Raw genomic sequence first — 26968 nt, forward strand, 5'->3', positions numbered from 1 at the left:
TCTGCAGTTTGCTAAAGATCATGAGGACAAGTCAGAAGGCTATTGGAAAAATGTTTTGTGGACAGATGAGACCAAAATAGAACTTTTTGGTTTAAATGAGAAGTGTTATGTTTGGAGAAAGGAAAACACTCCATTCCAGCATAAGAACCTTATCCCATCTGTGAAACGTGGTGGTAGTATCGTGGTTTGGGCCTGTTTTGCTGCATCTGGGCCAGGATGGCTTGCCATCATTGATGGAACAATGAATTCTAAAGGAAAATGTCAGGACATCTGTCCATGAACTGAATCTTAAGAGAAGGTGGGTCATGCAGCAAGACAACAACCCTAAGCACACAAGTCATTCTACCAAAGAATGGTTAAAGAAGAATAAAGTTAATGTTTTGGAATGGCCAAGTCAAAGTCCTGATCTTAATCCAATCGAAATGTGGAAGGACCTGAAGAGAGCAGTTCATGTGAGTAAACCCACCAACATCCCAGAGTTGAAGCTGTTCTGTACAGAGGAATGGGCTAACATTCCTCCAAGCCGGTGTGCAGGACTGATTAACAGTTACTGGAAACGTTTAGTTGCAGTTATTGCTGCACAAGGGGGTCACACCAGATACTGAAAGCAAAGGTTCACAAACTTTTGCCACTCACAGATACGTAATATTGGATCGTTTTCCTCAATAAATAAATGACCGAGTATAATATTTTTGTCTCATTTGTTTAACTGGGTTCTCTTTATCTACTTTTAGGACTTGTGTGAAAATCTGATGCAGAAATATAGAAAATTCTAAAAGGTTCAAACTTTCAAGCACCACTGTACGTTTTGGATCTGTTTGTTACCGTGCTTTCAAAAAAACTCTTCCTGCACTTACATGACAGAAACTGTCAACTGTCCAATAAGGTAGTAGACAAATAAAACTGTTTGATCTCGTTTTATATGAAACTATCATGAATATTTTCCGTAAAATGTGTTAGTAAATAATCCCACATTATTTTTTAAAAAGCAAATTAAAAGTAAGTGTTGGATAAAACCCCACCTATCTTATGTAAATAAAGATACAAATTTCGTTGTCCAGTGGTCAAGTGTTTATGAGATACATTGCCTTGCACTTATAATCGGGTTCCCTATGGTGGTACACGTTTGTTGTTCATACGTATGGATGTATGGACGTCATATGGTCAAAGCCATCAAAAATCAGGTCGATGCATTTGTCATAAGTATGGGGCTCTGTTCTGCACACGCTTTGTTTTGAGGGACTGTCATCACCTGAAAGGTAATTATTTTCTTACAGCACATCCCAAAACATCATACTTTTTAAAAAAATAAGTTTATGCTTACATTTAATGTGGTCAGATGTTCACAAAAGGTACAAGTTATAAACAGTTACTCTGTCACATTTTCTTGAAGTCAGTAATATGAAGAATATGTAGCTTGTTAACGAGAAACTGCAACATTTTCTATCTTGAAGACTTTACAATAGTGGAAAACCTCTGACTATTAGAATGTAGTCCTTCCATACATGATAAATGACTATCTCCTGACAGGAAAATGTATTGAAAAAAAAAGAGTTATTATTAGTCTGCGATTATGTGGAGTATCCACAATACATGTTCCTGTGAATTAGCTGTTACTATAGAAACAGTGCATTAACATAAACGTCTGTGTAGCCAGCACCATTATCAGAGAAAATTAATCACCTTCTGACCAAGCAGATTTGATAATTTGCTGTGCTGAGGTATATCTGAGAATAGCAACATGGTTACTGGAACAGCACTACAGAACCTGCAAACTAAGCAAGCTAATGTTAGTGACGAACAAGTCTTGCTTATTATGATATATTCACAGTTTTGGCTCCTGCTAAATAAGTCACTGAGTATATGACCATGCAAATCAAAAGTCAAACTGAAATCCCACTCATGTCTGCCAGTAAGAAATGTGAGCTAGTTTACTAATGCAAGCGAGTAAACATGACATTTTTTCACCCCCTGAAAATGTCATATTTTCGAATTTAAAAAAAAAACTTTTTATGGGAAGCCATGTTTAATATTAAATATCACCAGAAATATAGTGTCTTGAAAAGTATTCATCCCCCTTGGTGTTTGTCCTGTTTTGTTGCATTACAAGCTGGAATTAAAATGGATTTTTGGAGGGTTAACGCCATTTGATTTACACAACATGCCGACCACTTTAAAGGTGCATTTTTTTTTTATTGTGACACAAACAATAATTAAGATGAAAAAACAGAAATCTGGAGTGTGCATAGATATTCACCCCCTTTCGTATGAAACCCCTAAATAAGAGCTGGTCCAACCAATTCACTTCATAAGTCACATAATTAGTTGATTAAGCTCCACCTGCATGCAATCAAAGTGTCACATGATCTGTCACATGATGTCTGTATAAATCAACCTGTTCTGGAAGGACCCTGACTCTGCAACGCTACTAAACAAGCAACATGAAAACCAAGGAGCCTCCAAACAGGTCAGAGACAAAGTTGTGGAGAAGTATAGATCAGGGTTGGGTTATAAAAAATATCCCAAACTTTGAATATCCCACGGAACACCATTAAATCCATTATAGCAAAATGGAAAGAATATGGCACCACTACAAACCTGACAAGAGAAGGCCACCCACCAAAATCACAGACCGGGCAAGGAGGGCATTAATCAGAAATGCAACAAAGACACCAAAGATAACACTGAAGGAGCTGCAAAGATCCACAGTGGACATGGGAGAATCTGTCTGTAGGACCTTTTTAAGTCGTACACTCCACAGAGCAAGGCTTTATGGAAGAGTGGCCAGAAAAAAGCCATTGCTTCAAGAAAAAAAAGAAAACACGTTTGGAGTTTGCCCAGCAGCATGTGACAGACTCCCCAAACACATTGAAGAAGATTCTCTGGTCAAATGAGACTAAAATTGAACTTTTTGGCCATCATGGGACACGCCATGTGTGGCGCAAACCCAACACCCTGAGATCACCCTTCCTACAGTGAAGCATGGTGGTGGCAGCATCATGCTGTGGGGATGTTTTCATCTGCAGGGACAGGAAAGCTGGTCAGGACTGAAGGAAAGATGGATGGCACTAAATACAGGACAATTCTGGAGGAAAACCTGTTTGAGTTGGCCAGAGGTTTGAGAATGGGATGAAGGTTCACGTTCCAGCAGGACAATGACCCTAAACATACTGCTAAAGCTACACTGGAGTGGTTTAAAGGGAAATATTTAAATGTCTTGGAATGGCCTAATCAAAGCCCAGACCGCAATCCAATTGAGAATCTGTGGCATAACTTGAAGATTGCTGTACACCAACGCAACCCATCTAACTTGAAGGAGTTGGAGCAGTTTTGCCTTGAGGAATAAGCAAAAATCCCAGTGGCTAGATGTGCTAAGCTAATAGAGACATACCCCAAGAGATTTGCAGCTGTAATTGAAGCAAAAGGTGGCTCTACAAAGTATTGACTGTCGGGGGTAAATACCTATGCACACTCCAGATTTCTGTTTGTTTTTTATCTTAATTATTGTTTGTGTCACAATAAATACATAAATAAAGAAACAATTTTCACCCTTAAAGTGGTCGGCATGTTGTGTAAATGAAATGGTGCTTAACCCACCAAATCCATTTTAATTCCAGCTTGTAATGCGACAAAACAGGACAAACACCAAGGGGGATGAATACTTTTGCAAGACACTGTACTTCCCAGCCACACGAAATTTGGCTGATATATAAACAAATTTGTTTTTGATCTGTATAAATGTATTCAGTCTGTCAGTCCCACTGCATACCAGGAACACCCAACAAGATGTGCCATTTTGGAGATGCTCAATCCCAGTCATCTATCCATCACAATTTGGCCCTTGTCAAAGTCGCTCAGATCCTTACGCTTGCCCATTTTTCCTGCTTCCAACACATCAGCTTCAAGAACTGACTGTTCTCTTGCTGCCTAATATATCCCACCCCTTGACAGGTGCCATTGTAATGCGATAATCAATGTGATTCACTTCACCTGTCAGTGGTTTTAATGTTATCGCTGATCGGTGTATATCTAAGTAAAAAGTAGAATTTAGCAAAGAAGCTTGTGACATGAATGTTGTCTTGGATCAATCTTTAAAAAAAGATTTCTCAAAAAACAGAGGAAAATGATCCATTTGCTTTCTATTTTGTCAGAAATTTAAATTTAATAAGACTCTGAAAGTTACGTCCACCCCAATATAGCATTTTGTTCTATTTGAACGTTTCATTTGAAAGATTTAAATGGAGGGTGAAGGTGGATGATAGGACTGCCTTGACATTTTGACTTAGATAACATTGTGTGTTAAATATTGTATTTGAATCCAAATCAGTGTAAAATTCAGGATGTATTTAATGGATCCGGGAATTATGTGAACATTTCCACATAAACATTTGGAGGATTGAGATAATACACTGTTATAGTATTATGTATTATAATAAACAAAAATTCACACTATTCACTACTGGTGTTGTGTATAATCCTTTAGGGGTGCGATAATAACTAACTGCTGAGACTGGGATTGATACCACATGTTCATGTTAACGCTCAGAGAAGATCAGGTCTGAAAAAGATAGCAAAAATGAATGGAAATGAGAGGAAGCTTTTATCCCATCTCTGATAAAACATTAAAACTCCAGTAGGACGAGTCATGTTGTGCTCTGAAAGAGTGATGACGGTGTGCCATAACCAGGCTTTGTGTGTGTAGCTAACAGGATATATGGGTGTGTGTGTGTTTTATTTTTCTTACTAGTTTTATGAAAGAGAACTGATTGTCTTTCTGTTCATATGCCTGTATTTGTTTGACCAAAGTAATGTAAGAGCAAAACATGCTAATTGTATCCCTCTGTGATTTGTTTGTGTTGTTTGAATTCAGATGGTTGATTATGGAATGCCAAAATGTGTAACTGTACACTCACCAGCCACTTTATTAGGAACACCCATCCACCTGCTGTTTTATGCAGTTCTCTAACTAGCCAGTCTCTTGACAGCAACACAATGCATAAAATCATCCGTCCATCCATTATCTGTAACCGCTTATCCTATGCAGGGTCGTGGGCAAGCTGGAGCCCACGAGAGGCGGGGTACACCCTGGACAAGTCGCCAGATTATCACAGGGCTGACACATAGAGACAAACAACCATTCACCGTTGATTACGGTCAATTTAGAGCCACCAATTAGCCTAACTTGCATGTCTTTGGACTGTGGGGAAAACCAGAGCACCCAGAGGAAACCCACACAGACACTGGGATAACATGCAAACTCCACACAGAAAGGCCTCCACCGGCTGCTGGGCTCGAACCCAGAACCTTCTTGCTGTGAGGCAACAACACTAACCACGACACCCCTGTGCTGCCACATAAAATCATACAGATACAAATCAAGAGCTTCAGTTAATGTTCACTTCAAACATCAGAATGGGAAAAATTGTGATCTCAAAGTGTCACTTTCACTGTGGCATGGGTGTTGGGTGCCAGATGGACTGGTTTGAGTATTTCAGAAACCACTGATCTCCTGGGGGTTTTCACACACAGCAGTCTCTAGAATTTGCACAGAATGGTGTGAAAAACAAAAATCATTGAGTGAGCGACAGTTCTGTGGGTGGAAACAAACGCCTTGTTGATGAGAGAGTCAAGTCAAGTTTATTTGTATAGCGCTTTTAACAATAAACATTGTCGCAAAGCTGCTTTACAGAATTTGAATGACTTAAAACATGAGCTAATTTTATCCCTAACCTACGGTATCCCCAATGAGCAAGCCTGTGGTGACGGTGGCAAGGAAAAACTCCCTCAGACGACATGAGGAAGAAACCTTGAGAGGAACCAGATTCAAAAGGGAACCCATCCTCATTTGGGCAACAACAGACAACATGACTATAACATTCACAGTTTTAACATGTCAGTTTCGTTGATGTTATTACTGTTCATTGATGGAAACTTGAGTGCAAGACTGTTCATGACAACTGCAGTCCTAAAGTTAGCAAGTCAACTGTAGTCCTCAGCCATAAAAGCATTACTGTAAGTGTCCAGAGCGTCCTCCAGGTGTGGCTTTCAACTGTCCACATGGGGCCACCCTCCACAGGAGCGATGCAATGAGACTCCAACCAGACACAGGGCACCAGGATGGATCAGGCAGGTCCGAGGAGCAGAAGAGGTCAGCATCTCGATCTCAGGATTGACATGTAACTCAGAGGGACAGATTTGGGTGGGGGAGAGAGAGAGAGAGAAAGTACAGATTGTTAGGTATGCCCAATGTCACCTGAATAAGTAGGAACAGTATACATATTGCACTGAGTACAAGCAGGGACTCCGGCAACTAACTATGACAGCATAACTAAAAGGGGAGAGCCAGAAGGTAACACAGGCATGAGGGAGCCCCAGGATATAAAGCAGCAGCCACTATACCGTCAACAAACTCGAGTGAGCAAGCGAGTAGGGGACTGACAGCATCCATGCATCCCAGTTTACCAAAACATTCTATGTCTGAGGACCCTCCAGATCTACACCTTTACCTCATAAACATCATTAACACAAGGCTTGACTAAACAGGTATGTTTTCAGCCTAGACTTAAATGCTGAGACTGTGTCTGATTCCCGAACACTACTTGGAAGGCTGTTCCATAACTGTGGGGCTTTGTAAGAAAAGGCTCTGCCCCCTGATGAAGCCTTCACTATACGAGGTACCAGCAGATAGCCTGCACCTTTTGATCTAAGTAGGCGTAGCGGGTCATAGAGGACCAGAAGTTCACTCAGGTACTGTAGTGCGAGACCATTCAGTGCTTTAAAGGCCAATAGTAGTATTTTATAATCAGTACGAAATTTGACTGGGAGCCAATGCAGTGTGGATAAGACAGGGGTGATGTGGTCATATTTTCTAGTTCAAGTAAGGACTCTTGCTGCTGCATTTTGAACTAACTGGAGCTTGTTTATGCACTTATTGGAACATCCAGACAGTAAGGCATTACAATAATCCAACCTGGAGGTAATGAAAGCATGAACTAGTTTTTCCGTGTCATATAGTGACATTAAATTTCTTATCTTGGCAATATTTCTGAGATGAAAGAAAGCTATCCGAGTAACATTATTAATGTGAGTTTCAAATGAAAGACTGGGGTCAATAATCACTCCGAGGTCTTTTACTGCTGCACGCAAAGAAACAGAAAGGCCATCCAGAGTTACTGTGTAATCAGAAAACTTACTTCTAGCTGTATGTGGTCCTAATATAAGTACTTCAGTCTTGTCAGAGTTAAGCAGAAGGAAGTTAATAAGCACCCAGTGTCTAATGTACTTCACACATTCCTCAATTCTATTAAGCTGGTGTCTGGTTTTGCAGAAACATGCAACTGTGTGTCATCAGCATAACAGTGGAAACTAATACAATGTTTACGAATAATATCACCCAGAGGTAACATATATAAAGAAAAAAGCAGTGGACCCAAGACAGAACCTTGTGGAACACCAAACTTTACTTCAGTATGTCTAGAAAAATCACCATTTACATCAACATACTGATAGCGATCAGTTAAATAAGACCTGAGCCAGGAGAGGGCCATTCCCTTAACTCCCACAACGTTTTCTAGTCTATCCAGAAGAATGGAATGATCAATGGTATCAAATGCTGCACTAAGGTCAAGCAACACAAGCAGCGAGACACAGTCCTGATCAGACGCCAACAGTAGGTCGTTTACTACTTTAACCAGAGCTGTCTCTGTGCTATGATGAGGTCTAAATCCTGACTGATACATTTCATGGATGTTATTCCTATGTAAATATGAGCATAACTGCTGTGCCACAGCTTTTTCAAGGATCTTGGAGATAAAGGGGAGGTTTGATATTGGCCGATAATTGGACAGCTGACAGGGATCAAGGTCAGGTTTTTTAATCAGGGGTTTGATAACTGCTAGTTTAAAGGATTTGGGTACATAGCCAATCCTAAGAGAAGAATTTATTATTTTTAGAAGCGGTTCAATTACTTCAGGTATTATCTGTTTGAATAGACGTGTAGGTAAGGGATCTAGTACACAAGTTGAGGCTTTTGATGCCGAGATTAATGAAAGTAATTCAATTTTTCTAAGGGGAGTAAAACATTCTAATTGCTGATCTGATACAGTTATATTGTTAACTACAGGGTCACTTACATTGTCTGACCTTAAATTAGTAGTTTGAATTTTTTGTTGGATATTCTCAATTTTGTCATTAAAAATGTCATGAAGTTGTTGCTACTACATACTGCAGGTGTGCATGTGTCTATAGTGGACTTATTCCTGGTTAATTTTGCTACAGTATTAAATAGGAACCTAGGATTATTTTTGTTATCTTCTATTAGGGAGGAGAGATATGTTGATCTAGCAGTACTAAGAGCTTTTCTATACATCAAGAAGCTCTCCTTCCACGCTAATTTGAACGCTACCAATTTTGTTTGATGCCATTTACATTCCATTTTTCGAGTGGTCTGTTTTAAAGTGCGAGTGTCATCATTATACTAGGGTGCTAATTTTTTGTCTCTGACCATTTTCGTTTTAAGAGGAGCTACATTATCTAAAGTATGGCGGAACGTTGACTCTAAGCATTCAGTTGCCTGATCAAGTTCTGCAGGGACTGACAGTGACCCAGTCAAAGTTGAGAACTCTGGGAGATCATTTATAAAGCTCTGTGCAGTAGTTGACGTGAATGTATGTTTAATACAGTAGCGTGGTGAGGTGCATATATTTTTACTCAGACATATTTTGAATGAGATGAGATAATGATCTGAGATAACTTCAGACTGTGGAAGTGTGACTATATTTTCTACGTTTAACCCGAATGTTAGTATTAGATCAAGAGTGTGACCACCATTATTGGTCAGTCCTGTGACATTCTAATTAATCCCTACTGAATCTAAAATGGACGCAAACACTGTTTTCAAAGGGTTTTCTGGGTTATCCAAGTGAATATTAAAATCTCCAACAACTAAAGCTTTGTCTAAGGAAATAACCAGATCTGAGATAAAATCTGCAAATTCAGAAAGAAACTCAGAATATGGCCCCGGGGGCCTGTGAATAATAAGTAACGGAATTAACTGGGTAGACCTATTTTTCGAGGCTACATACATTATATGAGTATGAAGAACTTCAAATGTATTAAATCGATAACTAGGTCTGTGTGTTACACCTAGATAATCATTATAAATATCCGCGACGCCTCCTCCTCTGCCAGTTAGACGAGGCTGGTGTATATAACTGTATCCAGGAGGACTCGCTTCATTTAATGCTATATATTCATTTGGGGGTGGCACGGTGGTGTAGTGGTTAGCGCTGTCGCCTCACAGCAAGAAGGTCCTGGGTTCGAGCCCCGGGGCCGGCGAGGGCCTTTCTGTGTGGAGTTTGCATGTTCTCCCCGTGTCCACGTGGGTTTCCTCCAGGTGCTCCGGTTTCCCCCACAGTCCAAAGACATGCAGGTTAGGTTAACTGGTGACTCTAAATTGACCGTAGGTGTGAATGGTTGTCTGTGTCTATGTGTCAGACCTGTGATGACCTGGCGACTTGTCCAGGGTGTACCCCGCCTTTCGCCCGTAGTCAGCTGGGATAGGCTCCAGCTTGCCTGCGACCCTGTAGAAGGATAAAGCGGCTAGAGATAATGAGATGAGATGAGAGATATTCATTTGGCTTAATCTATGTTTCAGTTAAACAAAGTACATTAAACTTCTGATCAGTAATGAGTTCATTAACCATTAGCGCTTTAGATGTAAGAGATCTAATATTTAATAGCCCCACCTTTAGATCAAAGGTGCTGGCAGCAGCTGTACAGTCAGTATGATCTAATTTTATATTGATTAGGTTACTGGAACAAACTCTCTGAATATTTCTACTTTTTTGTTGAGCTCAGGGAACAGACACAGTCTCGATGTAGTGGACCCTGAGTGACGACTCTGTGCAGCTAGCAGACAGTCAGTTTAGCCTGTTCGTCTGCTCCCTGGCCTTGGCTCTGGATTGTCAGAAATTAACTAGGCCTGTTCTGAGACTATGACCTATGCTGCAGGAAATGAGAGCAGCACCTTCCCGAGTAGGATGGATACCGTCCCGCCCTAACAGGCCAGCAGTGCCCTCAAAATTAGCCCAATTATCTATAAAGCCCACACTGTTTTTAGAGCACCACCTGGACAACCAGCAGTTCAGCGACCATAACCTGCTGTAAGCTACATCGCCATGCCGCATTGGAATGGGGCCAGAGCATACTAGAGCATTGGACATCGCCTTCGCTAATTTAAACACCTCTACAAAGTTACTCTTAGTAACCTCAGACTGACGAAGGCGTATATCATTAGCTCCTGCATGGATAACTATCTTTGAGAACCTGTGCTTGCCTAGGACCCTAAGATTACCTGCTATGTCCGGTGCCCTGGGTCCCGGTATACGCCTGACTAAAGCTGCTGGTGCCCCTAAAGGCTGAGCTAATTTCACATGTTGTATGATAGAGTCCCCTATAACCAGAGCTCTTTCAGGTTTCTCAGTGGGTGCATCACTAAGGAGAGCAAACCTGTTCAACACGTGACGCGGAGAGGAGTGGTGCTCCCGTGGGCGAGCCTCAGCGGTAGCTTTGGCTCTACACTTATGCCGCCGAGTCGTCATCCATTCGCCCTGCTGTAAGGGCTCTAATGCCGGAGTTGGGGGATTACTAACTCCTCCTAGGGCATCCAGACTTTCCCCTACAGAAACTATACTGTTCTCATTTTCACTGACCTTCTCTAAAGCCTGAATACGCACTTCTAATACTATAATCTTCGTCAGAGAGCTAATTAATCTGCACTTATCACAAATAAAGCTATCGCTAGCGACGGAGGAAGAAGGACTCAACATCCTGCACTCAGCACACTGAACAGGCTGAAAGTGTGCCATGATGAAAGGATTAATGTACCTTAATCGAAGATGTGTTGATATTAAAGCAGATCCGATGTGGATGGCCTCCGCTTGTGGTCTTTACACAGGAGGAGAAAAAAAAGAAAGCTTCAGGTCTCTGCGTTCTTCCAAAAAAAGAGAGAGGGGAAAAAAAAGGTCAGAGGAAAGTGGCCAGATTGGTTCGAGCTGCCAGGAGGGATATAACAACTCATATAATCATTCTTTACAACTGTGGTGAGCAGAAAAGCATCTCAGCATGCAACAGCAGAAGATCACATTGGGTTCCACTCCTGCAGCCAAGAGCAAGAATCTTAGAATCAACAACAGGTTCCTATTAAAGTGGCTGGGGAGTGTATTTGTAATTATCGTCAAAATATATTCTTAAACATTTTTTATATTTTAAAAAGCTGAACAGTTTAAAAAATGACTGGGATTAAAGCTGTGGTCCAATGGAACCCCCCCAAACTATTAATCTTTTATTCAAGGCTTATTGAGGTTTCTCTTCCATAATGCAATGGGACTAAATAAACAGAATTGTAAATGTAGTCTTATGAGTATCTAACCTGTAAGAGCTATCAGGTCTTGACTCTCTTATACTCGGAGGTGCATTTAACTGATAATGAGTTGCTTGGAGCTACTGTGGCCAGCCTGCTTGCAAGGTCACCGTAAGCTTCTTTATCATTCCTGTCTATTCTCATGCAGCTCTACGCAGTGCTTACGTGACATTTCCTATTGATTTTGGTGTGTGTGTGTGTGTGTGTGTGTGTGTGTGTGTGTGGGTAAGGGAGCACAGCTGGAATGAGAATGGATTGGTTTACATTAGCAGGAAGCAATAGTGCCACCTTTTTGTGTACATCTTTTGTTATGTGTTCATCTCCATCAAACAGAATTTTTCTCTTTGAGTTCCTCCTCTACCCGTATGTATGGTATCGAAATTAAAAGGGGACACAGTGCTCAGGATGCAAGGTGATGCTAATAGTATAATGCTAATCTGCATTTCAGTGATCAGTTTTGTGCTCGTGGTGTTTAATCCGGTTAATAGAGCCATGCAGAAACATATCAAAGATTCATGAAGCTCATTTACAGGAAGCGTGGTGTCTGTGATGAATGTGGAAGCAGGGTTAGATATATAATGTTGTAATGATGTTCATGAGGCTTTAGTCACTCACATTCTTCCTTCCTGCATGAAACTCAATTTCCCATAAGTCTTGGGAGGTTTGTGAGAATGTGTCACATTGTATTTTTCTGCTTCACTCTCAGCACAAGTGCTAATGAACTGAAGGTGCTAACTGGCACAGTGCTAAGTGCTTTGTCACAATGAGCACATGTCTATCTGGTGTGTGGGCCTGTGTGGGTAACATCACAGAGGTAAGGTGATGGTATAGGTGTGTTTGCACTGGGTACTGTGTACACATACAGGTGTGTGTGTGTGTGTGTGTGTGTTTGCGTATGCATGTGTGTACACAAGGTGGGAAACCGGTGAGACAACACACCTTGTGAAACCATGGAGATGTTCATTGCAACAGCCCAAGTGTAGTTACGTACAACAATTTTTAGTTATTTCCTTCTTTCCTTTTTAAGTAATAGATAACAAAGCAGCTTGAACACACACACACACACACACACACACACACACACACACACACACACACACAGAGAGAGAGAGCTACAGATGGTGCAGTAGCAGGCAAAGAGGTCCTGTCATTAGTGCTAGCAAATTGAGTTAACTTTTACTTCCTTTGTCTGCAGAGACATCAGAATATTTTGGTGTGTGTGTGTGTGTGTGTGTGTGTGTGTGTGTGTGTGTTGAAAACAGCAGCATGAAAAATTTTATTAATTTTGCTTCACATCCTCCCAGTGAATCTGACACCAAATGAGACTCCAAGACAGACACACACACACACGCAATTTGTCACATTGGTTGAATAAAATGGAAACCTTTTACAGGTAATAAGTGTGTGTGTGATCTTGATGTGATGAACAGCAACATTAGAATATCCTCATTATGTTGAGTGGTTCTTGAGGCAAGAACAACAACCTCCATTATAATGATGTGGTTTACAAAACAAGCAAAACGTACAACCTGATGAAACACACACACATGCAGGCACACACACGCAGGCACACACGTAGTCAATTTTCTGTATGAGTTGCCTTCCCAGCTCTGAGATCTGACAACTAGATTAGACAGCTTTCGGAAATTGATGTGCAGTAATTCAGTGTAAAACAGGAAATGAAGCCCCTTTATTGGATTTATCTGATCATATTCCTGTCAGTGAAGAAACACCCACATCAGTCACTGCCTCTGTATAAAAGCTCCCATGTGGTCAATCAGTCACTTATTCATTACCATTCAGTCTGAAATCTCAAGCAGGATGTAAAATGATACTTACAAAATAACAAGACTAAGACTGTATTTCGTAATGTGTTGACGTTTGTTTGTATTACACAGTAACAAAATATGACTAGAAATGATGACTGTTTACAAGCTAGATATACATTCCCCGAGCACTTTTTTTAATTCATTCCTTTCATGAAAATGCACAATATACAGTATTGAATTAGAACATAATTCAAGATACATAGATCAAAGTGACTCTTTTCGTGATTGGAAAGGAGCAGCAAGAAGAATATAATTCTTATTTTTGTCTGCCCCTTAGTAAAACAAAGAATCTTTGATGGTCTGTAAATTCCAATTACCTACACCGCATATCAGTTACCTACACCATCAGCTACATATGCCAACAACTTAAAAGAAAAAATCACCAATAAAAGCAAAAATTTATAAGCTCAAAACAATAGAAATGATCATCTACATTTGATGCCAACAACATAAACAAAAAATAACCCATAAAAATAAAATTTTACGAGCTCATAACAAATAAAATGAACATCCAGTTAAATTTCATGTGCATATTGTCTCATTTGTCTCTCTTTATACATTTTTTTAAACTGAAAAATATCTGTGCTACACTTTAAATCATTCTGTTGAGAATTCCAAAGCTTTACGCCAACATTCCCCGAGCACCTTATCAGGAACATTACACTGATACTGGGTAGCGCTTCCATTTGCCCTCAAAACCGCCTCAATTATTCATGATATGGATTCCACAAGAGGTTGTAAACATTCCTCTGAGCTTCTGGTCAGTGTTGACATAATTACATCACACAATTCCTGCAGATTTTTCATGCTGTCTTTTTCTGCTGGATTCAGATCCAGTGGCTGGGAAGGCCGCTGAAGAACACTGAACTCAATGTCATGTTCATGAAACCAGTTTGAGATGAATTTTGCTTTGTGAAATGGTACACTATTATGCTGGATGTAGCCATAAGAAGATGGTCATGAAGGGATGCACACGGTCAGCAATAATACTCAAATAGACTCTGGCATTCAAGTGATGATGGATGGGTTTTAACAGGCCCAAAGTGCACCAAAAACATTCCCCACACCATTACACCACCCCCACCAGCCTGGACAGTTGACACAAGGCAGTTTGGGTTCATGGATTCATTTTTGGCTGGTGCCAAATTGTGACCCTACCATCTGTGTGCCTCGGCAGAAACCAAGATTCATCAGACCAGGGTACAGTTTTCCAATCTTCAACTTCTGTTTTGTTGCACCTGTGTCCAGTGCAGCCTCAGCTTTCTGTTCTTGGCTGACAGAAGTGGAACCTATTTGGTCTTCTGCTGTTGGAGCCCATCTGTGTCAAGGTTCGACATGTTGTACAGAGTGATTATCTGAGTTACTGTAGCCTTTCTGTCAGCTCAAACGAGTCTGGCCATTCTCCATTGACCTCTCTCATCAATTAAGTGTTTCCATCTGCTCACTGGATTTTTTTTTCTTTAATACACCATTCTGAGTAATTTCTAGAGACTGTTGTGCATGAAAATCCAAAATCAGCAGTTGTAGAAATACTCAAACCAGTCCTTCTGGCACCAACAATCATGGCACAGTTTAAATCACAGAGATCACATTTTTCCCATTTACATGGTTTGACGTGAACATTACTCAAAGCTGCTGGCCCGTTTCTGCATGATTTTATGCACTGCACTGCTGCCACATGATTGGCTGAATCGGATTAGATAATTGCATGAATTAGGAGGTATAGAGGTGCTCCTAATAGAATGCTCAATGAGCGTATATGGATCATTCTAGAATTCGGGGTACATTTCGCGTCTCCGAGATAAACCTTTTGTTATTTTCCACAAAAGAAATCAGTTTTGAACAATAATGCAAATTATGACAAACTTTCACCAATAGCAATGCTTGATGTACATTTTAGACCCAATTTATCCATAAAACATTAATTAAATGACTGCCCCCCCTCCCCCACACATTATTGGCCATCTTTGACTACTGATTCATACATTCAACTTGAATAAACATGAAGTGAGTCTGTCTAAAAATCTGTTTTTTGGGGGCTTATTCTATTAACTGTTATCAAATCAGTTGCATCAAAAGTCTATTTTCTGTATTATGTGAAATTTCAGTAATAAAAAATATATATATTTTCATCCATCCCAGTGTTCTTGTCAACTCCGTTAACTCTGCTGTAAAAGCGCATAAAATCCACAAAGACTTTTAATAATACGCATGACACCTGCACCGAGACGTCACTTCCTCTGGCGGGAAACTTCAGAAACGCAGTGAGGTATACACCAACAGTAGATTAATTTTTCATCAAATCTGTTATTGTGATATTGGAGTGAGTCTCTCACTCATTTTTTTTTTAAAAACAATAATATGATTAAAATCGGCGGCACGGTGGTGTAGTGGTTAGCGCTGTCGCCTCATAGCAAGAAGGTCCTGGGTTCGAGCCCCGGGGCCGGCGAGGGCCTTTCTGTGTGGAGTTTGCATGTTCTCCCCGTGTCCGCGTGGGTTTCCTCCGGGTGCTCCGGTTTCCCCCACAGTCCAAAGACATGCAGGTTAGGTTAACTGGTGACTCTAAATTGACTGTAGGTGTGAGTGTGAATGGTTGTCTGTGTCTATGTGTCAGCCCTGTGATGACCTGGCGACTTGTCCAGGGTGTACCCCGCCTTTTGCCCGTAGTCAGCTGGGATAGGCTCCAGCTTGCCTGCGACCCTGTAGAAGGATAAAGCGGCTAGAGATAATGGATGGATGGATGGATGGATGATTAAAATCCATAAAATTCTGTTTTTAGACATGCCATGTGGTAGCTAGTTTGACGTTTCCATGTAGAGTTAAGACACAAAATGGTGGAAAATGTCAACTCTCTTACCATCAATTCTGTTAATGGATTGCCCGGTTTGACGATAACAGAGTTGACGATGACTAACAGGGTCAATACTTGAAATGTACCCATAATTATAGAATGGGCCATATAGTCAGAGACCGTGGTATATTGTTTCAAATTGGCTGTTTGCCTAAAAGTGCTTAAACTCTGCTATGCTCGCTCTGTCTTAATATGAACTCGACTCAAATCTTGAGATTGTGAGATCATGACTTTGCTCTTTCAGGGAGTGCAATATGCGCAATGGTATCATTCACACTGCTGACTGTAATTACAGTATGTGAAAGTAATGAGTCATCTCTTATAGAAAACATACTGTATGTGAGTCATGATTATGTACTAACAGATTGTTTCTGCTCAGACAGTATGGCTGCAATCTTATGTGGGTGAAAAAGAGCCAGTAAAAACTCTCAGCAGACTTCAAGCTCTGGATCCCATGATGAATCGCTCAGTGACTCAAGGGTCTCCTCACAGTGTGTAGTGGCCTTTCACATAGAGGACTCTCATGGCATGCATTAAAAATTTGTTCTTATTGGATATATGCACTGGCCGATCTGATTATTGGAGCCCCCAGTGATTAAACACCGTGATTGGACAACTGAAGTGCCATGGCGAAGAGAACAGAAATCCTGAACCTGTCCTTCCTCCAGGAGCATGAGCGAGAGATGATCCTCAGCGTCCTGCAAAAAGACGACAAACTCCGAAAACGAGAGGAGAAGCGCATCAGGTAGTTGCTCCCTTTTTATTCTTTTCACTAATGGGGAAAAAAAGACGTACCATATAGTGTCAACACAATAATTGTCGGTATTGTCAATACTTTTGTAGCACTGAAAGTACTTTTAAAACACTGACCAGGTAGGTGATCAAATGTTAAAATACACTTTAGTTGTTGTTGTTTTTTTTACACTTTACAATTTTTTTAAAGATTCTGACAGTTTCACGGTATATAACATCTTTTTTTATATGATAGAGCCATTATATAGGTTTGTGGCTTATTCTACTGTCAGGAGTGCATAGAATATAAAAACATTTTAATTTCATCATGTATATAACGAAGGCTTTGATTACTATAGGGTTTGCTGGGCCTCACAAAATGGTACAATATATACTGTATGAAGAAAGCAGAAATTATAAGCTTTTTAATGATGGTATTCATGATAGAAGTTAAGAGTTAAGCAGTGACATTTGGAAACTTAAATTGTGCATGCAGATGCTCATTTTCACAGCACGGCCAGCGAGTGTCTGATATACCTAATACAAGATTCACAGATGTCCACAAACACCAGCGACCGGCCGTTTTCTCCACCTGTACAGATGGTCTGCACCGGTTACTCGATCCCAGAAAAAAGATAAAAGCTTTCCTTTCAGTGTTCAAGCAATTTATATTGTCTCCGCTGCCCATAATTTGCTGCAAATCGAATTATTAAACCTAAAAAAAGGACACATGACAGAACAAAAAAATGGAGTCTTTTTGGTTTAGACAAAATCTTTAGAGATATTTTGTTTGCCATGTTTGGTATTTGGAAGAAACATGGCATAAACTCACACTTAAAGACAGATATCTTGGGCAACTTTGCAAAGTTTTTCATGTTCTCCATGCATTCACATGTGTTTCCTTTGGGTTCTCCACTTTCCTCCCACCTCCAAATTGGCCCTAAAGGTCCTTCAGTACACAAAATCTGGTTTCTGCGCAGACTGTGCATGTGCGAAACTGTGAGTGGGTATAAGCTGTCCAGAAGTTGAGAGTATTCGAAGTGCAGAAGAAGAACGTTTTAAAACAGTTTTTTCCCTATTGTCTTGTTTTCCTTCTTCCAACATCAGCATTAAACATTAAAGAAGCTCTTCATCTCTCAAGGTCCAAACTACCACGCAAACCTTTTGTGTTCTTGTTTTTATCTTATTCAGGGGGTTGTCTTACTATTCAGACCATGCGCTTTACTTTTTTAATGAATTTTTATTTGAATGAGTTCAAGTCTTAATACACGTTAGGTGAGGCCAGTATTTAATAAAGGCGTAGGGTGCATGCGTTCAGAGATGTGTACTTGTTCAGCAGAAAATCAAGTATACCTTGGAGACACCCATACGCAGGTTTGCTTGGGCCTTAAAGGGGAACTGAAGGCAATTATTTTATTATCAAAATTCTATTTATCTGATTTTATAAAATGTAGGAATGCATTTCTGATAGCTATTTTGTCACTGCTATAGCAAGTTATGAGTGTTTGAAATATGCTCTGTAACATATCAGTGCATACGTCAAAGCAACAGCCGTAAACGAGATTCACTGAGACCTGTGTGAGACTTCATAGGACAGAAGTAAAATGTACAGCTGAAATTAAAGTGACCAACATCTGCCAACGTTGTCAAAAGACGCTGACGTAACCAAGCCAGAGGTTTTCCCTGTCTCCGAAATCGCTCCCTACTCACTATATAGGGCACTATATAGTGGGGACGCCATTTTGTAGTGCTGTCCGAAACCTTAGTGAGGATTATTTGCATCCTATATAGTGCGCTCAAAGTATCCCACAATGCATCACGAAAAGTAGTGTACAACCGATGGTCACTAACCAAAGCAATATATCCCATCATGCATTGCGGTTGCGCTGAAAGAAATCAAAATAAAAGTTTCAAATTTGATTTAATAAAAGGCAGCGGCAAAGAAGAAAAGTATTCAACCTTGGTTTAAAAAAACTGAAAGATGCAGATACTTTGTATTTATTAATGTGGGAAATGCGCTCAGTATAATATGTATTTATCACAAAAATACATGCATGTATTTATTATTTTGAAAACCCTCCAACCGCCTGATCTGGCACGTTTTAATTGTGTGACAGTAATGACGTAAATACCAGTGCGACGGACTAGTGTCCGAAAGTGTGGGGTTTTTTTTTCATTTAAACAATGGTTTGAAGTCGTATGGAATAATCTCCATCATTGATGAAGCTGGCAAATCTCTATATTAATCTAAATTGGAATGATATGGTGATCTGGCCGCTGTGTAAACAGTTTTCAAAATGGCAGCGCTGACACTTCACGTTTGAAGTCTCGCACAAGTCTCATGAAGATCACGTGGATAAGCGACACCTGCCGTGGACCATACGAACTACATTCAACATGGCTAAAAACTGAAAAGATTGATAAGTCTAACATAATATGCCAATACGAGTCATGATATAAGGTTAATAAAACTGAAAACGTAATTGAACAACACGTTAATTACGAAATAAAGCAAATTTAAAAATGACTTTAGTTCCCCTGTGTGAATGATAGAATAGAATAGAATAGAATAGAATAGAATGCCTTTATTGTCACTATACACATGTACAATGAGATTAAAAGCAACTCCAATCACAGAATGATTGTGTGATTGTGTGTGTGCATGGTGACCTATGATGGACTAGTGGTGTATTCCCTCCTCACATCCATGGTTTCCAGGACAGGCTCCAGATCCAGCATGACCAGGATGAAGTTGTTTCTGAAGATGAATAAAAATAATAATAATTATGGTACACATTTAAATAATGAGCCTAATATTTAAATTTGTGCTGAGGTGGTCCCAGACTTCAAAAAGGTTGAGAAGCCCTGGTTCAGAGTATTAATTCTCAATCCTCAAGCGATTCCTGATTGGTGGCTTCTCATGCAAATTCCTTGCTGTCTGCAGAAAGCTGAAGAATGAGCTTTTGGAGCTGAAGCGACGTGGGCGGCGTGGTAACCCAGAGCAGAGGGAGTGTGGTGTGTGTCTACGTGCTCTGGGTCTGATCCTCCAGAGGGGCAGTGTGTGTTTTGAGTGTCACCGTCGTGTCTGCAGTTACTGCACAGCCATCAGATCAAACAGCAGTAACACCAAGTGCACTGTCTGTGCCAAATCTGCGTGAGTCACGAGCCACAGCTGTTTTTGCCCAGTTGTTTCCCCAGAGGTAGTAACAGCCCATTGTTGCCCAATATAATTGTTTCCATCATCACACAATAGCTACTAAATTTCGATTGTATAAATGTCATGTCACATGAATCCCATCACGTGTCTCCAGGCTTACTGACACACACACACACACACACACACACCAGTATGGCACATCATGCTTGGAGAAGCATGCTATCCACCCCCCCGCCCCGGTCCGTGTGGTCTAACAGATGCTCTAGCTATCATCATTTTCTATCAGCAGGAAAAGAGAAACTATTATACACAGCTAGCTGTGCAGTAAGAGAGCGTCTAAAAATAGTGTCACATTATTAGTGCTTTACAGTTCCACCCAGTTGAACTGCTTGGGATATATTCTATTATTCTATCCACATTCACTGGATATGAGCAATCATGTGCTCTGATTGGCTACTCTATTACTAGGCTATCAGCTCATATACTGTGAGTAGAGAAAAACAAAATGGTGGAGTGTGTTGCTGAACCAACCGAGGATGGAATAAAAACTCTCCCTGAAAACAAAACCCCAAAATATACAAAAAAAATCAACAAAATATGGAATAAAATTATTTGATGGTAAGAACGTATTTTTTTAATTTTAAAGAATTATTATTATAGCATTTTTCACAAATTGCTCCTGTCATTTCGCCAGTTTGTTTACATTCTAAGTGGAAATGATTTTGTCGGACGTTTTGTATAAAGTTTTTATTTATCGAATTTGCAAAAAATAAAAATAAAAATGCTCCGTTTCTCAAAAGCCAGTCAATGTGGATAGAATAAAACAGTTATTCCACTCAGTCTCGTCGTACATGGCTTATAGCTAACTCGGTGCTATGCGCCTTGTCGGCTATCAGCTCATGTGCGACTCGATTTTGTGAAATAACTGTTAAATGTACATAAATTAACTAGGATTAGGAAATAAAACACCAACCAAGTTCAAATCTTTTTGTATTTTTTAGGGAGCTGAAGGTGGTCACAGGCGAGTGGTTTTTGGAAGAACGGGCCAAACGCTTTGAACACACGACAGTCCCTAGCAGTGATGTCATCAAACAATCTATACTTAAAAGTGTTCCAGGTAAACAGTACACCTTGTTTAAACGAAACACTAATGACACTGTACGCATTCCCTCATTTTGCAAGCTATTGAAATAACCTAAACATAAAGGCCTGTTATACACTTAGTTACAGGGTTTCCTTATTTTGTGAAGAAATCTGCAAAATTCTTTAGTCAACTTTCATTATATATATATATATATATATATATATATATATTATAAATATACTTTTTGTTTGGAGATGGACAGTCTGGCCAGAACAAGCTTTCCTCGTCAGGACTGGACCGGCCAGCCACGCCTCATTCTGAACGGTCAGCCTCACCCCAGTCTGAGAAGAGCGTTGGCCGGTACATTGGCAAGAAGAAAGGGTGAGGAGTGTGGCTTGTGTGTGCATAACCATTATCATTATTTTCCAGTTCTGATCCTTTAGTACACATCCAAAATAAATTTTCCCACCCACTTAAACTCATTAGGGCGGCACGGTGGTGTAGTGGTTAGCGCTGTCGCCTCACAGCAAGAAGGTCCTGGGTTCGAGCCCTGGGGCCGGCGAGGGCCTTTCTGTGTGGAGTTTGCATGTTCTCCCCGTGTCCGCGTGGGTTTCCTCCGGGTGCTCCGGTTTCCCCCACAGTCCAAAGACATGCAGGTTAGGTTAACTGGTGACTCTAAATTGACCGTAGGTGTGAATGTGAGTGTGAATGGTTGTCTGTGTCTATGTGTCAGCCCTGTGATGATCTGGCGACTTGTCCAGGGTGTACCCCGCCTTTCGCCCATAGTCAGCTGGGATAGGCTCCAGCTCGCCTGCGACCCTGTAGAAGGATAAAGCGGCTAGAGATAATGAGATGAGATGAGACTTAAACTCATTAATACTCTTGTAATTAGTCTTTGCATTGAGTTAGGTGTGTTGGAGCAACACCAGGTTTCATACACAGGCCTATATTAATCATGATTTCTTCTACATTATAAAATGTAAAAGTCATCTCATCTCATTATCTCTAGCCGCTTTATCCTGTTCTACAGGGTCGCAGGCAAGTTGGAGCCTATCCCAGCTGACTACGGGCAAAAGGCGGGGTACACCCTGGACAAGTCGCCAGGTCATCACAGGGCTGACACATAGACACAGACAACCATTCACACTCACGGTCAATTTAGAGTCACCAGTTAACCTAACCTGCATGTCTTTGGACTGTGGGGGAAACCAGAGCACCCGAAGAAAACCCACGCGGACACGGGGAGAACATGCAAACTCCGCACAGAAAGGCCCTCGCTGGCCACGGGGCTCGAACCCGGACCTTCTTGCTGTGAGGCGACAGCGCTAACCACTACACCACCGTGCCGCCCATAGAAGTCATCTATGTATTAAAAGTCAAGCTGTTTGTATCCCTTAGGACCAAACCAGTGGCTGTTGAGTCATCAGGATTACCAACGACACCAAATAACTTGCGCTCACACCCAGGCCGGGCACCGTCACAGGCTGAAGGAAGGAAAAGGGTAACCATCTGTCTGTTACAGCCCCATATACATGTATCAGATCGTAATGGATGCTAAATCAGTGCCAAGTGCATTTGTTGGGCAAACTGCTTAAGGCTGTAGAGAGAAGACCCGTTCATAGACAGTGTTAGTATCAATTCATTTAGATCAAATTTTCTATTTAGTTGTTATAGATTATGTAACATGAACACATTGCTTTAGCTAATCATCATTGTTTTTGTGGGTTCAGACAGTTTTTACCTCCGCTAACTTTGTTGGAGGAGGTTATGTTTTTGGCAAAATTTGTTTGCCCGATCCAAATGGAACTCAAGAAATAGTGAACAGATTCTGATAAAGTTTTGAGGAAAGGTGAGCCATTGGCCAAGGAACAATCGATTAGATTTTGATGCAGATCTGAATATTTGGCTTATGCGCGCTACGGAATGCTCTTCTAGTTTATATTTGTAATATAAAATATACACACGCAGTAAAGTTTGTACAGCATGAAAGCATTTACAACACAGGCTTTTTATAGATGTTTGTGTCTTTGTGTGTATAGCCTGATGGGGCTGAGAGTGTGTGCAGTGCACACAGGAGTGACAGTATTCCTGAAAATATCAGCATTGAAGGGAAGCGAAAAGACTCAGGCACACCCTCGATCGCTGTGTCCAGAGCCTCTCTTTCATCAGGTATCACCATCACATGCACACACACACATACACTTATCCAAACATGCACGTCAAGTTCAACAAGTAAGTGGGATATGAATCAGAATCAAATTTGATCCGTATGTCTTTGTGCTTATCTGTCTTTCCAGACCGCAGTCGCTCCGAAGTCGATCTCAGTAATCTAAGTGATGGGTTTAGTAATGACCTCTTGCCTGGCCGCTGCCGCTCAGTTCCTGGGCTCAATGATGGCGTATGTTCACATTGTAACTGCACTCTCACTCTTCGCACAAAATCAGCTTCCCCAGCCATTATTGCACACTGCTGCTCAAGGAGCATTACCTTGCTGGTTGATATCTTGTAACTGACATATGATTGGCGAGTGTGTACAGAGAATGCACTATAACTGGCTGAACATCAGGTCAGTGAGTGATGGCAAATGAAAGGCTCACAGAACGTTTGGCTGATGCCTTTTCTTGTGTTATAGGACTCAGATGAAGACATCGATGCTCTGATGTCTGCTCATTACAAAACCACCCGCAGTGTCAGCAGTGCTCAATCTGTGGTATTAACTCCGTACACATACACACACATACACGTCACTGTGTGTTTATACCTCTGGTGCAGCTGATATAAATGTGATATATATGTAGAGTCTATGTTTGTATCATGTGGATGTGCTTATAAGTTAACATTTCTGCTTTGGAAAATTCTATTTTAGAGCATTTTTGGCTCAGCCTTTGGCTGAAGCCTATAGAGGCACGTGTCTGTATGTGTATGTTTAACCGAGTGCGAGTGTGTTTAGGAACGTAATTGGCGGGCCAGCCTCAGGTAGCGATTCCACAGTTGCGATGTGGCGCCAAAGCGTACTGACTATGTAAGTGCCACGTTATATAACCTCAGCTTGCAATGTAATCCTCTGTGGCTGAGTGGTCTAGAGCACTATCCAGGAACGGAACAGGTTTTGCAACGTTGGTTTGAATCCTGGTATTTCTGAGCGGGCTATTTTTTTCTATTTATGTACCGTAGCTTGTGTCTCCGAATCAGACAAAGGCTGAGCTCAGACCTGCACAAGTCTCGAATCTTTGCTGGATCTTGGCAGGCACGTACACATACTCGTATAAGCGTACTTTTCATCTTCTTTTAAACAGACACAGGTGCACACACAGAGACAAGTGCTTTTTAAACTTTTCCTTCACCTACTCCATGCAGATAGGAATATAAAGCATAAAGTGCAATTAAAATTGATAAAGTACAGGTGGGCAGTTTGAAGGGCTCATGAAGTATCTTGCAGCACACTATTTATGCATAATTTCTATGTGAGTCATGCTGCAACCAGTGAACTGTACTGCGCTAAAGGAGACAAAATGGAGAAAGGAGATTTCGAAGTAAGCTCTTGCTGTAAAAGCCTTTTTTTTCTTTTGTAAAGGCAGTCTGTAATAACTGAAATAAAGAGCGGAATCTGGGTATAAAAAACAGCATTAGCATTAGATCTATTTGTATTATTCCTTTAGCTATCTGTCTTTCTTTCACTCTTTTTGGCCCTTTCTATTTCCTTCTTACTTTTACCACTTTCAGTCTGTCACTCTGTCTTCTCTTTCACTTTGCTCTGTTCCTCCTCCTAGTCTTCCACTCCAGGCTCGCAGCGAAAGTGGGGATACCTTAATGTACCCGACTCGGATGCTGAGACTGTGAGTGCTCTAGCTGTGTGTGTGTGTATGCGTGTCTACGTATGCTCGCTGTGTATTCCTGACAGCTGCCCATGTCTGTAACATGCACACAAACACATGTACGTAATCACAAACAGAAAGTCAGAGTTTTAAAACAGTTGTGTCCCTACTCTTGCAGAGCAGTCTGAACAGTATTATGAGCGTGTACAGTGAGATGGGTGACTATGGCAACGCGCGCGTTTCTGGAGAGATCCTGCTGAACATCTCCTACAGCTATAAAACAGGAGCACTCAACATTCTAGTGCGAGAGTGTCGCTGCCTAGCAACCGGAGACGACCGGAGACAGCGGACTGACCCGTAAGAGCCCGCACGTGCAAGTACAATATACACGTACATATCAGAATAGCATAGAAAATTAGTACTTTCCCATTTTAAAATTATTTACTGCAGCTCATCAAACTCTCCAAACAGGAACTGGCAAAAGAGCACTAGAGCTGCTTTAGCACTGGTTCTGACAATCAGCATGCTAGACATGACACTGTATATTTCAGCTTTACTGTTGCAAGGTGTCTGATGTTTTTACAGTATTAAATCAGCTGATATATATAGAATTCTTGATTATGGCTTAAGAGTTTGTTTAGCTACTCTTTATAATCAGAGTGGAAATTAAATGATTTGATTATCATCCAGAGCTTTGCATATGCTTGTGTGTATTTGTGTGTTTCGCAGTTATGTTAAAACCTACCTCTTACCAGACAAGTCACGCCAGAGTAAACGAAAAACCAGCATCAAAAGCAACACCACTGACCCAGTATTCAACGAGAACCTGAGGGTGAGACAGGAATGGGTTCACATGTGTCAGCTTGGGAGTGTGTTTCCCTGACAGTATACATGAGACGCCCTCTCTCCCTCTCTGTGTGTGCAGTATGTGGTGAGTCATTCCCAGCTGGAGACACGTACTCTACAGGTTTCTGTGTGGCATCATGACCGCTTCGGACACAACACCTTCTTAGGAGAGACGGAGCTTACCTTTGACTCCTGGGAATTTGACAAACAGATAGAGGATTGGTTCCCTTTGCAACCAAGAGTACGACACACACATGCACATTTCTAACCAGATTTCCTTATACACTATAATAGGAATACATGATAACTTTGGCCTTGGGTGGACATTTGACAGGTCTCCTTTAAGAAAGATGAATCCTAACATGCAGCTTTAATCCAAAGAATTAAAAGAATAAAAATGTCTCTTTGGTTACTGGGGTGAAGGAATAGAGCTAGGTATTACTATTATTATTATTATTATTATTATTACAATACACTTAGTGATACACAAGTCAAGCAAATTATATCACAAAGATGGTGAAACTAACACTTCTGTGCAGTGTAATGCTCTGTGATGTTCTTTAATGGTGGGCTCCCTGCAGGCTGAGTGCTCTACAGACTCTTTGATGCAGTATAAGGGTGAGCTGACTGTGGTACTTAAATACATTCCTGCAGAGAGGAACCTTTCACTGCCACTGGACCAAATACAAGGTACTGCAGAGAAATGTCACTGATTGAGTCCATCCCTGTGTCGGAAATCGCTCACTCATTCACTACTCCCTACTCCCTATATAGGGAATTACTATATAGAGGACTACAGTGGTGCCTGAAAGTTTGTGAACCCTTTAGAATTTTCTATATTTCTGCATAAATATGACCTAAAACATCATCAGATTTTCACACAAGTCCTAAAAGTAGATAAAGAGAACCCAGTTAAACAAATGAGACAAAAATAGTATACTTGGTCATTTATTTATTGAGGAAAATGATCCAATATTACATATCTGTGAGTGGCAAAAGTATGTGAACCCTTGCTTTCAGTATCTGGTGTGACCCCCTTGTGCAGCAATAATTGCAACTAAACGTTTCCGGTAACTGTTGATCAGTCCTGCACACCGGCTTGGAGGAATTTAAACCCATTCCTCCATACAGAACAGCTTCAACTCTGGGATGTTGGTGGGTTTCCTCACATGAACTGCTAGCTTCAGGTCCTTCCACAACATTTCCATTGGATTAAGGTCAGGACTTTGACT

General features: G+C 40.9%; 1 protein-coding gene and 1 long non-coding RNA gene across 7 annotated transcripts in view; one reads left to right on the forward strand and one right to left on the reverse strand.

The window, feature by feature from the left end:
* sytl5 (synaptotagmin-like 5) overlaps positions 1–26968 on the forward strand; it is a 48131-nt gene that overhangs the window by 3766 nt on the left and 17397 nt on the right. For 2 of the 5 annotated variants that reach the window (XM_060929390.1, XM_060929387.1), the window contains 12 exons: positions 16482–16847; positions 19779–19988; positions 20993–21108; positions 21330–21456; positions 22474–22576; positions 23115–23244; positions 23373–23473; positions 23708–23785; positions 25069–25247; positions 25620–25722; positions 25816–25977; positions 26318–26426. In XM_060929390.1, the coding sequence (XP_060785373.1) occupies positions 16729–16847; positions 19779–19988; positions 20993–21108; positions 21330–21456; positions 22474–22576; positions 23115–23244; positions 23373–23473; positions 23708–23785; positions 25069–25247; positions 25620–25722; positions 25816–25977; positions 26318–26426 (1537 nt within the window). In that variant the 5' untranslated portion in view covers positions 16482–16728. Of the gene's footprint in view, positions 1–14499; positions 14580–16481; positions 16848–19778; positions 19989–20992; positions 21109–21329; positions 21457–22473; positions 22577–23114; positions 23245–23372; positions 23474–23707; positions 23786–25068; positions 25248–25619; positions 25723–25815; positions 25978–26317; positions 26427–26968 lie in introns of those variants that run through there. The other 3 variants (XM_060929391.1, XM_060929389.1, XM_060929392.1) reach the window with 2 other exon arrangements.
* The window catches only part of LOC132891631 (uncharacterized), a 123839-nt gene continuing 116275 nt past the window's right edge, over positions 19405–26968 (reverse strand). For both annotated transcript variants that reach the window (XR_009655345.1, XR_009655346.1), the window contains one exon: positions 19405–19592. This is a non-coding gene — a long non-coding RNA (uncharacterized LOC132891631). The remainder of the gene's footprint in view (positions 19593–26968) is intronic.

The sequence above is a fragment of the Neoarius graeffei genome, chromosome 9 (genome assembly GCF_027579695.1).
Source record: "Neoarius graeffei isolate fNeoGra1 chromosome 9, fNeoGra1.pri, whole genome shotgun sequence".
NCBI classification, from domain to species: Eukaryota; Metazoa; Chordata; class Actinopteri; order Siluriformes; family Ariidae; genus Neoarius; species Neoarius graeffei.